The sequence below is a fragment of the Macrobrachium rosenbergii genome, chromosome 28 (assembly GCF_040412425.1).
Source record: "Macrobrachium rosenbergii isolate ZJJX-2024 chromosome 28, ASM4041242v1, whole genome shotgun sequence".
Classification (NCBI taxonomy): Eukaryota; Metazoa; Arthropoda; class Malacostraca; order Decapoda; family Palaemonidae; genus Macrobrachium; species Macrobrachium rosenbergii.
In genome coordinates, this window is record NC_089768.1 from 26,969,834 (window position 1) to 26,987,846 (window position 18,013).

Genomic DNA, 18,013 nt, shown 5'->3' on the forward strand with positions numbered 1-18,013 from the left:
AATATGTACTACAGTGTAGCCATATTCACCACCCTCCAAAAAATTTTTTGTTCATCCCAAAACTAGCTGGCCCCCACCTCTTCTACTGCATATTGTAAAGCATAATACTGAGGCTTCACACTAATTTTAGACAACATTCACATGTTTTTCACTGCATACAGATACCACTTCCTTTGTCATATCCACATGAAACGTCACATGCTAGCACATACTTTTGTTAGTACTACAAACCCAAAATTCAACAAGGCAGCAATTACCATTTACTTCTAGAAAATAAAGGCAGGTTTAACAATTTTGACACATTAAAGCCCATAACAAAATTTTCCTGCCATGACCAAACTTGACTTGGCCAGCAATGCTTTTATCAGTCCTCAAACAAAACACACATACACAAAATCTGGCTTACATGCAAAGTACATTACACCTAGACATACAGAATAGTAAAAACGCACTACATTGAATGAAAGCAAAGAATCCATACTATCAAGAATAAAAACAATATCGAAAGGGCAGAGAACTCTAAAGGAGAGAGAACCTAAATTAATACAGTATATGCAAGTATTACAAATATATACAGTACAAGGAAATAAAGCAAATGGTTATATCTGTCAAAGTGCAGCACATTGTTACCAATACTGTAACAGTACAATCATGAGACAAGAAAAATCTAGACACTGGAAAACACAGAAAGTATTACTCTAGATTCACAGGTTTGAATATTTAGTTAACATATTTATAATACAGTCAAAAGAACCAAGGCAATCACCTCCCACTCCTCTCAGGGGTAACGCACCATCACAAGTAACACACAGGTGGCTAACCTAAAACTGGAATACCAAAGTTTCATTCATAAAGGCCATTAAAGGATGAGAAAGTATTATGATTTGTATTCCTACATGAGCACAACTTATCTACAAGGTTTACATCACATTCCTACATGAGCACAGCTTATCTACAAGGTTTACATCACAAAATATGACATCTATCAATTTTTTAAGGCTACTACTAACCATAATAAATGGACCAAATAGTCCAACAGACAGAAGTACTGGAACAGAAACTGTGTCAGAGTAATAAGGCCTTCGTATAGATGGATCATCACATGAAACGTTAGTGTAGTCAGGTGGTATATAGCAAACTGTTGTAATTAAGGCAGCTCCCACTGTAAAAGAAATTATAGATTATACAAGGTGAATCATTTATATTTCACATTTCAGTGACTACATATAAAATATGAGAACCTCATAAGCTTTCCAAGCATACAAACACCTGTTTCAAATGTGTAAATCAGCCACTGAACAGAGAGGTAGACCAATTTAGATAATTTAGAAGAGTTACTACGCAAATATAAACAATGACTCACATATGAAGAGTTCGATATTTCAGATTCCTTACTCAATTAATAGAAAACTCCAAAGATTTCTTTTACACTGAGAAAAACCCCACTGTGGAAATGGTAAAAAGGCCTAACCTGAGACACTGAAACTTCAAAACACTTAAGCAAAACATTTAAGCTCATGATTGGCCACTGAGGAGTCAAGTGGGCTAACCACCTACCCAGTCTTTGTTTTGGATGTAGGTTATGACCAACCTAAAAGATCAGCAAACCATGTTCATCAGTTGTTCAAAAAAACCTAAGAGGAACTCACAAAGTTAAGCATATAACTCTTCCTACAGCATAAACTTAAGATGTAACTTAGGCCTACATACCTATGTAAAGTATTGGTGAACACACTGAAGAAATTTAGGCTGACACTCTCTCAGCCTTTGTTTTGATGTAGGTTACAGCCAGCCTAAATCTCAGCTTACATACCTGAAGCTCAGTAGGATAATACTTGTCACCAGGCTCTGTCTATAATGTAACTTAGGCTATGTCTTGGCACATACACTGAGCCAGTAGCCTGAGCTAGGAGGCTACTGGCTCAGTGTATGTGCCAAGACATACACAATGTGTGTGTGTCATTGTTTCCAATAACACAAGATGAATTCAGTGTTATGTCTAAAACTATTCCTAGGGCCCATGTATCACTAAGCACACTGGTAAAAATAGATTTGTATACAAGCCCAGCCCCTCAGTCAATTGCAGTTATTTTTAAAACTTGGAAATGACTGGCTAATTATTTTCTGACTTGCATGTTACTGAGTCACAACCACAGCCAGATACTGGGCATCCCGGAGTTAGGGCAGCACTAACTTATGGTGCTTTTTCAAATACATTTATCAAGCATAGGTATCTAATTATGGCGCCATAATCAGGTTACAGTGCCGTAAGTGTTAACTCTGTTCAGATTACATCTGCATGACGTTGCACTTCATGCTCGTCATTTGTTTATGTTCATGTTGTGAGGGAGGACTGAATGGAGGGTCACCATGTAGGCACTTGATGGATTGGATCTCTGAGAAAAATAAAGTCAGTTTTTTATGTCTGCCTTTGATTTTTCCTGCCACACTGGTCTACAGGATCAACAAATGGTAGCAAAGCGTGGTTGTGGCAAGAAGAAGGAGATTAACGAGTACTGTAATTAGAAGAAAACTTGACGTAAACATGGGTAGTGTTGGTGAATGTGGCGGCCAGCTGGTGTTGCCAGTTTTCGGCACTGATAAAGATTATGACCACTGGAAACAAGAACTGAAAGCATGGCAGTTTGTCACAAGTATCAAGGAGAGGAAACAAGCTCTGGTGAGGAGCAAGGTTTTCAAGGAAGTGGAACTATATATGGATAACCGTTCACTTTATGAGACTGTGTAATCGGTTTAAAATGTTTCAGAAAAGAGATTAAGAACAGACATAGCTATTCTTAAAGAACTGGTTCAGAAATCAGAGTTCAAGATATTTTGGGTATATTCAAAAGCACAGTTGGCTGATGTGTTGACAAAAAAGGGGGTAAATTTTTTGAGAATAGCTAAAGTATTTGAGAGTGAATCCCTGGAATCTTAAATAGATTTTGTAAGTAGATAATTTTATTTTTTTTGTCATGTAACAATTATTGCTTTGAAAGTAGATTTCTTTTGTTTCCTTTTAAACGAGAGGGAATATGTTAACTCTGTTTAGAATACTTATGCATGATGTCACCCTTCACACTCGTCATTTGTTTATGTTTATGTTGTGAGGGAGGACCGAATGAAGGGTCATCATGTAGGCACTTGATGGATTGGATCTCTGAGATAAAGTCAGTTTTTTGTCTGCCTTTAATTTCTCCTGCCACACTGGTCTACACGATCAACAGTAAGCGTCATTAAAGTGCCGTTAACGGTGCTTACAACAAGAACAGTTATCTAGTTACAGCACCATTGGCACTTATGGCACCTATCTATTAATAAGCACTGACTTACAGCACGCTGCTGGAACGGAACCCCTGCCATAAGTCAGGGACTGCCTGTACACTGTACAGCAAATGATAACAGTTGTTGAACATCCTCTCTTGAACTCTCAAGGTCCAAGCAATGAAAAAAATTAGCTTGATACAGTTCTTGATATATATCAATCACCTAGCCTACATTTTGTACATAATATATTCATTCATGAGAGAAAAAAAGTGTTTATTATACAACACTGTAATCCAGAACAGGAATGACTAAAGTGAATGTACAGGAAGTACTTGCGTCCTGAACTGTTTGTAAGTCAGTAACACTTGAAAAGTGTTCCTACAGCAAGAAATAATTCTAATATTCAAATCAGTGTTGCCACAAACTGCACACCTTGGTGAGAAGGCAGCTACGCACCAGTGTCAGAGAGGGAGTCAACGTAAGCCTATTTTTATTACATCCACAGAAAAAAAAATCATTTAAATCTCAGTGATCATGTACTAATCTAAACCATATTTGATATTTAATTTATACCGAGTAAATTTTTGAAATCATACTGCATATTTTGTTTTGAGACAGCATAAATAATTATCCTTTCCAAGACAATTCTTATAAAAAACTTCATAAACCAACAAGAAATGCAAACAAGGTTTAATCTAGATGCTGATGTATTATGTTTGATATTATCAATAAAGGTTTTCAGTTGAAGATTTAAAAAAAAAAAAAGATATCACTGTTATTAGTATCACCATCAAAAAACTTGAATTTAAAGTAAATGTCAAAAAGACAGGAACTCTTCTCCATATACAGTACCATACCTTCTCAGAACAACAAAACACTGTAACCATCATGGCTTCCTATACTGTCTATAAAAGTAAAACTCCTCTTGATCTGTGTGCAATTATTTCTAAACGACAAACAAATAAATTTGGCTTATTTAGTGACTTTTTTTAAAACAGGCTTACTTTCTCACCTAGCTACAGTACTTAACTTAAAACACATGTAAACATATGTAAGAGGCCTGCAATAAACAATGCTACAATGCGTGCTATTATCCACAAGCAAACAATATGGGTGGAGTCACCAAGAGCTGCTATTTTAATTCTACCCTGTCAAACTTTCTACAAATAACAAGCTACCTACAGTACTATGCCTTGTGCAGCACATCAGGTTCTCTGCACTGACTCACCTGCGTTCTTTTCTGCATTTTACTTTACATCCATTCCCTTCAGCCTCTTCCCATCTAGCTAACCAATTCCTTAGTAACCTCTTAATTTTCAGTTCTCATTTAAAATCAAAACAACACAACTCAAGTGGTCTCTACATTACTTTTAATAACTAAATAAAAATGTATTTTCACTTTCTATCATGTACCATAAAACTGCTATTCAAGTCATTGCTACTATATATAAAGTATTATGTGTAAACTGATAGAAACAACAACTGATTACCCTACATAAAAATCCTGCAAGCAACTTTATTATTGATTGGTGCATTTTTTCAAGTGCTGGTAAACCAGTACATCCTTTGTAACCTACAATACTGTACCATTATTTTCATTCTACAAAACTTAGTTCATTGGGTTTATGTCATTTACAAATTTAAGATCTGTAAAAATTCTGAAGGCACCATACACAAACCAAGACTGTTTATGCCATAATTGTGATTCATGGAGAGTATCTGCACACTTTAGGGAGAGAAAAATGGCTAGAGTCCCTGCTTGTTTGCTATATGGTCATTCCTACATCTCAATGTTTTCTGCATCCATCACTTCAGTGATCACCAATGGAAGGGCTTAACAAAATAGAACTATTGTAGCATATCTGAATATTAAGTAGCCTCCATCTACAAGATAGCTGAATGCCACAGAAAACATCCAATATAATGCACCAATTCTTCAAAAAACTTGTCTTCAGAAAGTTTTTTGCCTTGGCTTTTATATACCTTTCCTTGTCTCGAAAAAGTTTTTGCTTTGGCTTTTATATAATGCCTTAGATCTGATAATGTATTTCTCAGCAATTAAAAAAAAACTTCAGTAAATAGTTATACACCAAATTTAAAGACTAATCCTCTATTTTTTCTTCTTTTAGGCTAGGTCATAGTGGCAGGGATAACTTGGCTAGTAAAAATCAGAAACCTGTGAGTTGTGCTAAAGTCATTATGATACCCCATTAACCTAATTAGGTGTAACATACTTATGTTAATTTTTTCATTTGGGACCTTGGATAGCTCACCAGCATCTAATACATTAGGCATATTACCTATCAGGGCATGACACTTTACCGAAGCTATTTCCAACCCAGCCATTTGGTTTTGTGCAATTTTTGAAACTTACCCATTTCCCCTCATTAAGAGGATCAATTTGTACCAGTTGGTCTGTAGCTGATACATTTTGATATTCGATTTTGTTAAAACTTAAGACTATTTTTTAAAGCATGTACTAAATTAAGTCTATGCACCAATCAAATAATCAAAAAGTAGTTTACCGTACAGTATAAAAGAAATGGTAATCCCTTGCATTATTTTATGGGCATTGCCTAACTGTACTGGTTAATAGGCTATGACACATGATCATTGTTACGGTCTATCCCACAAAACCCACTGGGCCATTTTTTTCGCATAACAATACAGGTACAAATGCAGCTACAACAATAGACTACCCAAAAATATATAAAACTAGCAAAGTGTACCATTCACATCTACTGTAGATATCTAGTAAATAATTATTTTATGATGTAACATTAAATTTGGAAAAAAAACAATGTGAATTATATTTATAAAAGTATTACTATCCATACAATATTCTCTGTAAAACCCTGTTTTAAAGATATGTATATATAAAATCTTATCTAATGTATATACAGTATGGCTTATAGCTGATATAAAGGAGTCAATTCAACTTCCCCCATTTCGCATTTCCCTCCAGACAAAATTTACTCGTTGGCAACTACTGAAGAGGAGCGTGCGGGTCAAGTACATAAAATCAGCTGATCCAAAAGAACACCAAAACATTACTGAACAAAAAGATACTTACGAAAAAAGCCAAGCTTTGCTTTGTACCGCTGAATGTGACGTTGTATCCACAGGGACCTTTTCTTTCGTTCGTCTTCCTTGCTTTCACTCGTCATGTTGGTAGATGGCGATTGTTTACCCGTAAATATCCTTTCGCTCTTGACACTCTATCTTTAACGGAATGGCGTTAACGCAAGTATGATGGCATGTAGCTTGTCATGCACAAGGTTAAGTTGTTACTTCCACCGAACAACACTCATTAATTATAGTATAGAATGAAAAACGAAAAACTAAGCAGTTGATGACAATGAATCTGCAGGATGCAGCCTTTGCAATCTTGTCAGCGGCCAAACCCGGACAAGACTGACTACTGAGAGCGATTAGGAGCTAGAGCCGAGTTGCAAGTTGCTATAAATTTCTTGGCGGTGGCTGTTCTTACGTTCTTACGTCACATAAGACCATTTCGTATTTAAATACTTATGGGTTAAAATATAATCATGCAGTCTATTAATCGTCTTATGTACTATAAATACTTCAGTATGGAACCTACTGAAACCTAAATAATGGCTCCAATACTATAGTTGCCAGTTTACATTTTAGCAAACGCCGCTTATAAAGAAGCGCAAACTGTTGTCTTTTGAAGTCTCTATTACAAGACACAATAACCCGCTCTTATTGTTATAGACTAAACAGACAAAATTTATAATATTGCTAAACTGAATAATGAAGGAATGATTTACACAGATTTAACAGACGTTTGGATACCGAACCCAGAATGTTGAGTGCCGCCGATTACGCAATGTTGTGCTACAACAAAACCACGATAACACGGGTTCCGATAAAACTTGACGCTCCCATCTGCTGGTACTTCAGACTTTGAACCAGGCTAGTCCAGGTCATTACTACTAATAGATAAACCTTTTTATCTCTTGACAGTGTTGTTTATAGTATCCGCTAATCACTAAGTTTATTACCTATAACTTTTTTACAGTTAAGGCGACGAAACTAAGAAGTCTCAGGTCCAGGATAGAATTTTCAGTTTTTTAACTACTGTAATAGTTTTATGATTCTTATGTTCACCGGTCACATTTCCTTAAGAGAATGAAACCCATCTTTTTATCTTTCCTCTCGAAAGATCAGGAATCAGCATGCTTGGCGACTAAATATATTCTCTAAGACAAAACCCTGAGTGAATGTTGAAAAATTTTGTGCAAAACTGGGACATTTCCTCATGGTTTGAAGTTCTTGTTTTCTTATCAGAATCTTATCAGCAATGTTTAGTTGTTAGTCACTGGCAACTTTAACCGTTAACGTCTCAGATAAATGAACAATTTTAGCTTCTCGCGATTATGGTTTAGATGACTGTAAACACCACTCACTTTTCGGTGAGGTTAACATTCAACATAATCATTGTGTGTCATCGGATTTGCTTCACACCTTACTACCACATTAAAGTCATATATCTTACACGGCATCGTTCCTGGATACAACCTACCAAGTACAATCTGATGTGTATATAATGGTCAATGAACTACAAGTTTTAACGACAGATGATCCTTAATCATGCAACCAGTCTGTAATATTGGGACCCTAGGAAAAGGGTGGGGCCTGGGGTAGCGGCTATCAACATTAAAAAATGCGATCAACATTAAAAAAGGCTAACTAGTTTTTTTTTATAAATAGTATTGATTTATGATGCCATATAATATCTTACGTGCATTGTGTTTTTTCTTCTTTGTAGATCATTCACAGTAAAATGTTAAGTTTTTACAGTGGTATAATAGTTGCGTAAATCTCGGACCCTGAAGACTATTTTCTTTTTAAAAACAAATCAATGGGAAATGAAAATTTGTCATAAATATACTCCTCTTTTCTGAAACTCATAAAAACCCATAGCACTGCGAACTGCGAGTTCCTGGGCCTGATAGCTTTAATAATAATTTACTGCAAATACCGAGGATGAACACTGCCATCTTCAAGTTATATCCCAGAGTGTCATGTCAGTTTTAAATGCCGTATATAACTTCAGAGGAAAAGTCATAAAAGTATGTAGTAAACTACACCATCCAAAGAAGGGGGCCACCTGTGGACCAAGCAAAAATTGATAGAAGGGCGTCAAATAATTACTGTGCCAGTAAAGTTATACACAGTATTGTTGGATGAATTTAATCATAATTAACAAGAGAAATCTGCAACTCGTATCTAGGTTTGCGCGAACTTCGTTCCGTGTTTTTAATAACGTGAATGACAGGTTTACCGATAAAAGAAGGAGTAATTAACAAGATAACGTAGACGTAAATTTAGAGTTTTCTCTCTGCTTAGGCATCATTTCAGCCCTGCAAAATATTTTAAATTCTAACCATTAAAAAGACTATTTACGGTCCGTAAACTGAATGTGGAGTACTCATTTTATCGTAAAATTTCCTTAGACACTTTTGAAACGACTTTTTTTGTTTTTTTTATTCTGTAGAACCGAAGTCTGGGGAATTTGGTAGTTTTTCATTTAATATGAAATATTTGTTCAAGATAGTTTCAGTACATTGTGTCTTCGTCAGTTGATCAAAAGTATATGTCATCTCCATACCTGAACATATGACCACGTACTTCTGTACCCGTAGTTAAGTGTTCTGTTACAGCTCGTTACCTTTACCCCAATATTCTAACCGTTACAGCTCCATTATCCGCCTTCTTTGTCAAAAGACGAAGAGGTATATTAAGTTAACTCTATCAGTGTAGTGGTTTGAGACACTGGCTTACTTTTTTACAAAAAACACTCTACTATATTCCACTTTCATTACACCGTTTTATTCGCCGACAATTGCCTGACAACCCCTCCTCTCAAACCAACACTTCTCCCGTCAGGAATCAATCGCACCAAATTTCGGTGAAGTTATCATATCAAGCAAGTTATTTGAGTGTAACCGCAAGCCTTAAAGTTTATCTTAAATTTTATGCAGAAGTAACACGTGAAGACATAACTACATGCAGTTTCTGTTATTAACTGTATATAATTCCCAAAGACTAAATTTCACACCTCTCCCCCATGATAAAGTATCCTAAGTTACGTTTTCAAAATATCGATGAAAATTCGTTACTTAATGATTAAAAAATGCTTTAGGCCGTCAGTGACAGATGGTTATATTTAGCCAAGTATTCATGGATATTTGTCAAGTTTGCGGGATATCCTCCCAGATAGCAAACATTTCCACAACCAACTTACTAAGGCAACACCTAGCTCGAGTATATCCTTTTGGTGTTTAATTCACATATTTCGGAAATTCTAAATAATAACAATAGAAGAACAAAAATTAAAAATGATACTTAGTAAATGGAATAACTCAATCTGCCATCGTGATGGTCGACAAGTGTGCCCATTTTGTCTGGGTAATGCCCGAGTTACTCAATGGCCCTGCAACGGTCGAGTAACCAGCTGCCGCGTTATCTTGTTTATAACCTGGGCAGATCATTGCTTCTGGACTTCTAGAACGAAATGCAGTCAATAAAGTAGACCCAATTTGCGTCCTCACAGCTCACTCTCCAACCCTTTACTGCTTAGCTATTCCATTTCAGTAACAAATGTAACTGTCTCTAAATGCTAAAAAAAACAGTCACAAGTACCCTCGGTAAATATACCAATGAGCGGTTAATATAGAGCTAGAAAAAATAACCTGATTTCATTTTCACTTTACTATAATTCGATAACTCTTAGAAGGCTTTTAACATTTAAAAGGAAACATCTCGAATAATGGTTATTATAGCCGATACGAATACCAAAGTCGGATTTCAAATTCACTCACGAACTGGTCGACAGAGTAATTCGAAACCATTGCAGTCCTGTTTCGCTCTTTATGCTGTACTATCCTAATCCACTTACAATCAGTCGCAGTTCCAATGGTCTGACATTGAACTTTACCCATCCTTGTTACCACATACATGCAATTTCAAACTAAAATAGTTCGTTCTTTACAGGGAAGATGCAAAAATAGGCAATAAAAGTTCTTACTTCGACGAGACAGAAAACACGAACGGTTGTCATCTTGTGTTGCCGGAGTTCTTTAGCTCTCAAAATTGTATCACAAGAGTTTGTTGTTTGATTTCCTCAAAACTAACAGATGCACTCAGTACTTTTCATGATACAGCACACATCCCCAAATGCATCACACCAAGATGTAAGTCAAGGGAATCAGAAAATCAACGAAAAACAGGCGAAGATAAAAAGGTTTCCAGTCCTGAAGAATTGTTTACTGAAACCATTCTTCTTCTGCTTCTTTTGGAGTATTTCCGCAAACTTTACCTAACTGCCTCAACCATGTAAACTAATATTTGGTAGTAGGTTACCTATAGGAGTTCTATGACCCACGTCCCTAGTTTCTTTTGTTAAGAAATCTGGTTTTCCTTGCAGAATCAGAACTCTGTATTTATTTCATTACTTAGAAACTAATTTAGTAGTTTTATATTTTTTTCAAATCACTTTTCATTTCCGCGTACTGTAGTTGTACACGTGTATATATTAGAGACGAAGAAACAGTTTCCACTTAGAGTGACAATAGAAATTAGATTAGCGGGCCATTAATAGCCATCATTTACCATTGTGATGGTTACTTATAATTTTGCAAAAAAAAAAAAAAAAAACCCTATTCTGTCTAAAAATGTCTGGATTGTTCGGGTACTGAGCCGGTACGCTCGAAAGTGACATTTAGACTACACTTTCTAGGCTATCTTGGGGAACCAATCACTCGCGAAGATTGCGGCGATAACAATCTCTGAGCACTTGACTTAGTACTGGTTTGATAAAAACGAAGTTGGGAAAAAAAATAATATTGATCCAGTATTTGAAGTTCAACTTCGGCAGATTCTATGTAAAAATCGAGTGGATTTTCCAACTTCACAGTTCTCCAGTCGTAGTACCATAGAATTTCAAGTCGTCCACCTTATCAAGATGTTTATTTTTTCAGAGTTTATTGTTTACGTAATCTCACTTCAATTTGTCAGCTGCCCCAGGAGAGCTGTTAATCAGCTCAGTGGTCTGGTAAAACTAAGGCATACTTAACTTGTCCCAGAAATGGCACTCCTCCTTCAATCTGTGGGGGAAAAGTCAAACATTTACCGCTGCTCGCTCTGCTTTGCTCCTACACAATTGTAAACAAATTTACGTTGTTCTAAACAATATTAACACATGCTATTAGGGTAAGCATTAATACTATAAGACGCATTTAGGTCATTTTTATTTAGTACGTCAGTTTATATGTTACACAGTAAATGCTCTGGTAATGATAGTTAAAATTTATTTTTATAACAGTTACTGTACACATAGGTTAAGTCTGAAAGTTTAGTATAATTGTTATATCAACACTTGACATTAATATGCAACTTTCGAGAAGTTCTCAACGAAAAGAAAATGTTTATCAGAAAATAAAGAAAATCACTAATATACAAAGGGTTTTATTATCGACTTTGCATTTTATACTGAGTCGTTGGGGCTCTGTTTTTAATAGGAAAGGCAAGAACATACGATTCGGCATTCATGGCTTAAACTTTTATATATTATTAGATAATATATATATATATATATATATATATATATATATATATATATATATATATATATATATATATATATATATATAAATGTAATGTATGTACGTATGTAAAATTTAGTTTCCACGGACAAAACGTTTGCGCATGTAAAAAGCAGTGGCAAGGTTGAGGACAGAAACTCTGCAACTGTCCCCTACTGCAACACAGTAAGCCAAGAAAATACGCTCATTGTCCAATAACCTCAGCTCTCGAAGAGCCAACTTTTACAGGGGTCAAGGTCCCGTACATTACATTACCTAATATTTTGTTAACTGCAATGTTTTGAGTGACGCTTTTGTATATATCATCCGAGTAATTGTGTAGTTATACACTCACAGGTAATAGCAATTTGAAAGGTGACGATCTAGAACATCAAAATTTAGACTTAGAAGTGATCATGAAGGCTAAGACAGGTTCAGAGGAATTCATAAATGAACCATCCACGTCTTTTGCTCAGCTTCTTCAAACAGGAATATAATTCCCTGACATACATTTCCTGTCCATCCATATATACTGTAGTAATTTACCAAGACTACAGAACTAAAAACCTTTGATCTTACAGGGTTAACCTTTAGAATCGTATACCAATGCCTGATAGCACCCTTTACAATTACACTGGCTAACATCTTATCATTTAAAATCTATGGAATCAAAGGAATCCCACAGTGTCTTTTGTGTATCTGAGAAAACATTACCTGAAGACAGCTCCTGCACCTAGGAAATCCTGTATCATAATCGATGTTATCACCAACTGATAAATTGATAAGAAAATGTTTTTCTACTAAACAATTAATGACAGTATAAGGAATAAAGGTTTCTTCACCTGTAAATAGGGTTCGTATTTGTTTGTTTATATTAATTTTAAATATGTACATAATCCAAAAATGCTATAGATCTCTTATACCAACACTTAATATATCATCAGAAAAACTTATCACTCAACTCATTATTCTGTTGATGAAATATGTACTACACACGCATGATATATATATATATATATATATATATATATATATATATATATATATATATATATATATATATATATATATATATATATATATATATATATATATACTGTATATTATACATATATAATTATATATATAACATACATATATATATATAAGCATGTTATAGTATAAAGTACAAATACAGTTCTTTCATTAACGTTTATTTCTTAACTTGGGAAGCACCCCCCCCTCTCAATACAATCAGAGGCAAGAGACCGTATAAATACCTGTATTGTTCTTTCTGGCCTTGGGTTTTAATGTTATGAACGGGTGACATGTAATGTTATTCATCACACAAACATGGATTAATATTAATTTCAACATTGTTTTGCACATTTATGTTAAATTCAGTTACAGTATAACACTATCGATGACATTAATTGGTCCCCATAATTATTATGTCAAGGAGAGTTCACATCTTGAAAATGGGTTTAGCATGACCCATTCGCTTGTTTTTTCACCAGTAAGTAATTTTACCTTACACGGGTCTCTCTCTCTCTGTGTATATATATATATATATATATATATATATATATATATATATATATATATATATATATATATATATATATATATATATATATATGGCAGCCTTATATAAGTACGCATTTGCCCCAGTATGATCTTTGAGGAATGATACATTTCATCTGAAAGTGAAACTAGTATAAGTAAATAATTAAAACAAAAAAGTGACCCGACAAATTGTACTATACAGTACTATGGTTGATACTCAATATAACTAACATTACATGTGTTTAGCTAAAATATTAAAATATATACAGCACTTACCACTGATAATGGCTATAAAACAGAATTAATTTCTACTGCAGCATAACTGGGTCTTCCAGGTGTAACACTGTGTCCAATTTTCACCTTCGTGGCAAAGGTAAAGGGCGAAACGCCAAAATCACACAAGATCGAATGCAACACATCATTCATCTCCGAAATAACATTGATTATTTGGTAGGCAAAACACTCTGTTCAGCTTTACATAGATCCTGATATCTAACAAACCTTACATAAAAACCTCCTTACATGGAAATCTAAGTTTTCACTTCCAGTTTTCTTTCCATCTTCATGAAATTGACCACTCTATTTTTGAAAGCAAATGTCAATGTTTAACCCTCTTGTTCCATACTTGATCACTCGACCTTGCTTCCAAAACTCAAAGTCCTTGTGACACATATTCATCACACTTTCTTCCTGCTGTAAATGAATTAGTTTGGAAAATGACGCTTTCCCGTCCAATCCTCAGAGGCGAAGTAGTGAAAACATGGTCTCCTCTGGCATGCTAAAGCCTGAAAAGAAGAGGTTTTAGTTTAACAGAATCCTTGCCACGAAATCGGTGTCAGTTTTATAATCAGTGATTCTAGTGGTTCTAGAGCACAATGTGTCGATTAACAAAAAAATATGTTCGCAAATGTCTTTTTGGTCTGACATCTGGAAATGATCGTGATGCTTTATATCTCAATTATAATACATGTAAAATCATACAGGAAATAAAATTGTCTATTTACCATATGGAAAACATACTTACAATGATGGTATAGGTAACAATGATAATGAACTTTGAGTGGTTGGTTATGCTATAACTGACAGAGCTGAAATACTTGAGAGGAAGAGACTAATGGTAATACAAAGTTTGAGAGGAAAAATAATTCAGGAAAGTAATGAGAAAACAATGATAAAAATGCCCCTTTTTTATCAGACTCCTTTATTGTCTGTACTACACTTTTATTGATTTTTGTTTACAAACTTTGTATTCTGTTAAATTAATAAAACATAATCTTACAAATAAGTATCATGTACGCACTCTATAATCTACTAAACAAAATTATGCAACTTGATCTCTAAAATTCCAGAAAGAATTTCTTGTGTCATCAAGAAATTCCATCATGCGAAGTATAGAAGAAAAGCAGCCAATCTATAATTTCATAAAATTTATTTTTCAGAAGCCAATTTACAGCCACATTGTCAATATACAATATAAACAGATTATAAACCACATGATTATGGTATGCGAAAAAATGGGGAGAGCCCTTTTCAGCATAATCATTTCTGAGTTCTTTAAATTAGAAAAATGTCTGTCACGAAAGAAAGAAAAAAAAAATGTAGCACCTTATGCTCGAACTCTATAATTATCAGAAAAATGTACATTGTCATAACTACAAAAATAGAAAAGACTATATTTCTCCAGAAATTGCATGCTTATAAATACAGTTTTCTTATTTACACAACTATACACATATTCCATGATTAATCTTATATATTTTGACAGAATTAATGCTAAGATTTTGCATTACTGAGTAGCTCCATGAATTGTGGTCAGAAACACATAATTCTAAAAAATAAAATGTTAATCCATACTAATACACATACGGTATCAATTCAGAACCATAGCTGATTGGAATGTCATCTAGCACCACATCAAGTATTTTTGTCAAATACAGGATTTTAGTAAAGAGTCTCGTGACAAACACGGTCCTCTAAATGCTAAAAAATATACATACATGTAAACTACAGCTTGACTACTGGTAAATCCTAATATACAAGCATCAGCCATGAAACGTTACTTCAAGCACTTATAAACTCTCTCATTCTAACATTCACTTAACCGTTAACAGCACTGATTCCTACAACCAGAAACTTGGTAATTTCCAACGCTACAACCATGCCATTGGACTTATGATTTTTAAGTTTTTCTCAAGGAATGAGAAAGTCCTTTAACTCCAACAAAAGTTTTTTGCTTGAGGTTCAATACCAATTTTTTTTTCTTAAAATTTAACCAACACAAAACAACAAAATCTTCCTCAAGAAATGCAAAACCTTTTAACACACAACACTTGGCAATCCAGTAGTAAGATTTCCAATTTCCTTCCAGAAACAAAACAATATAGTAATACCTCCAGTTACGTCGCTTCAATTTCTGTCGTTTTCGAATTTATATTAGTTTTTGTTACAAATACTGTAATAAGGAAAAATAACAATCAACACATCCATTTATGTAACTTTACATCGGTAAACACAAATGTTGAAAACCCATAAAAATACAAACAAATTAACAAAAAAAGTGAAAAATCACTTAACCAATGTTAAAATATAATTTATATATCTATATATATATATATATATATATATATATATATATATATATATATATATATATATATATATATATATATATAAAATGCTTCAAAATATTAAAAACACTGTCTTACTCACATGACGTTTGGCTGCGATAGTTCCAGCGTTTAGCTATTCGGCAGCACTGGTTTTTGGCAATGAATTCAATTAGCCTATGTTATTCACGGTGTCTCGTTTGCGCTGAATTTGTGACTTTTATATTTTGACCCAATGGCTCTGAAGAAAGCTCCTGCTAGTGCTATATCGTTGGAAAGTAACAAGACTACAATAAAATGTGAAAAGGCTGCCGCCATAGCTTGTGCTTATGGCTTTAGTTGACGAAGGTATCAACAATCGTTCACAATAAGGCATGGATTGTAGTTCACATCAAAGATGATGCTCCAGGGATGACGGACCCATCAGCAATAAGAAAAGAGGCAAGAGCTAACACCCCCCAAAAAATGAAATCTTTCTCTTTGGATCGAACACGGGACCCTTCGTCTAGATCAAGCCAGCCTTGGCATGGGCTCTTGCTCTGAGGCAGCCCGTGAAGACTCGACTCATCAGCGTGTCCCGATAAGCCAGTTGTTGATTCAGGAGAAACTGTTGTCTTTGTTTGAGGCCCCTCAAGAAGAAGTTCCCCGATGAGAAGGACACAGAATTCAGTGGAAGTTTAGACGATGCTATGCATTTCAGGGCTGGTGTCCTTGTTCCTGAATAGAATAACATTTCCAAAACTCAATCTTCAGTAAATAAAGATTCGGAGAAATGCTGTGGCTGACGAGTTAGTAGCATCTGAATTCCCTGCCACATTGGCGACGATTGTTGAAGAGCAGACGTTTCTTCCACATAAGCACATAAGACATCACCCATCAGGAACATGTATATTTTGTTTCTTTATATCCTTTAGAATTAAAATGTATAAATTTATTAAAAACAGTAAGAAACATTTTCAATATCTAACGAAATACTGTATTTGCAGGGTTGCTTGTAAGGGTGCCCAAGTCGTTTTAAAGAGTTTTTTTTTATATGTCGCAAATCTTGGAACGCGTTAACGAACGTAACTTGAGGTATTACTGTATAAAATATGGTCAAGAATTTAGTTTAAACTACATATGTTAATACTCATAACTGTCTACAGTTGTTTTAGAAGTAAAAGAACTCCCTACAAGATAAAAAATATATGTACATTAAATTATTTCATATGGGTAAAAGTCAATAGTAAGTGGACGGAATACTTATTATGGAAAAGAATTTTGCATTTCTATCAAAATACTTGACATCAGCTGTAATTTTCAATGACATCTTTATAAATGGGTAATTTAGGAATAGCTTGGAGATGGATTGATTCGCTCACTTTTCTTTTTCTACTGGACTAAAATGCTACACATGGATGCAAGTCTATGAATAATTTGATTTCTCAATTATTTTTCATGGCAATGTACATTTTCAGTTTTTGAGCAATCTGGTTAATTTTGCAATGATCAATCCATGTACAGTAATGCTACCAAGCATACAGCATCTTAAAATGTACAGTTGACACTGCATCTACATACAATCGAGAGGCAAGGAGTGACTTCCTCGCATACAAGCAGCATCACTTCTGGAAGTAAACAGTGCTCTATCGAGTCACACAAAGTATCATCCTCAAAGAACCATCAAAAAGGATAACCAAGTGTTGTGCTGATTCCCATTCAAACGACGACTAAGGTGTACCATTAATGTCTGTAAGTTCTCTGTTATCCTGCCGGTGATCATTATGGTTGTCAGTCTCCGAGGTGGTGGAGATGAGCCTCTTGACCGACGTCTGCGAGAAACGCGAGTTGTGTCTCATGTAATTGGGATCCGCTGTTATCACTTCATTCTCCAGGCAGTCTTCCTCTCGGATGAACCAGTTGCTGAGGTAGTGCAGCTGGAAAATGTTAAGATGACAGGCTTCTAAGTGAATGAGGTTTCCTAAGGCTCTTGAATACTTGCAGTGA

The 18,013-nt window shown here is 34.8% G+C and overlaps 2 protein-coding genes across 8 annotated transcripts in view; both read right to left on the bottom strand.

The window, feature by feature from the left end:
* Positions 1 to 10,474, bottom strand: part of LOC136854151 (phospholipid phosphatase 3-like) — a 32,650-nt gene extending 22,176 nt beyond the window's left edge. For 2 of the 3 annotated variants that reach the window (XM_067130393.1, XM_067130392.1), the window contains exons 1-2: positions 6,341 to 6,850; positions 1,011 to 1,162 (exon numbers count right to left, since the gene is read on the bottom strand). In XM_067130393.1, the coding sequence (XP_066986494.1) occupies positions 1,011 to 1,162; positions 6,341 to 6,434 (246 nt within the window). In that variant the 5' untranslated portion in view covers positions 6,435 to 6,850. Of the gene's footprint in view, positions 1 to 1,010; positions 1,163 to 6,340; positions 6,851 to 10,321 lie in introns of those variants that run through there. The other variant, XM_067130394.1, reaches the window with a different exon arrangement.
* Positions 10,475 to 11,526: 1,052 nt separating this feature from the next.
* LOC136854153 (phospholipid phosphatase 2-like) overlaps positions 11,527 to 18,013 on the bottom strand; it is an 87,117-nt gene continuing 80,630 nt past the window's right edge. For all 5 annotated transcript variants that reach the window (XM_067130400.1, XM_067130398.1, XM_067130396.1 and 2 more), the window contains 2 exons: positions 17,748 to 17,943; positions 11,527 to 14,206 (listed from right to left, as the gene is read on the bottom strand). In XM_067130400.1, coding sequence (XP_066986501.1) covers positions 14,160 to 14,206; positions 17,748 to 17,943 — 243 coding nt within the window. In that variant the 3' untranslated portion in view covers positions 11,527 to 14,159. The remainder of the gene's footprint in view (positions 14,207 to 17,747; positions 17,944 to 18,013) is intronic.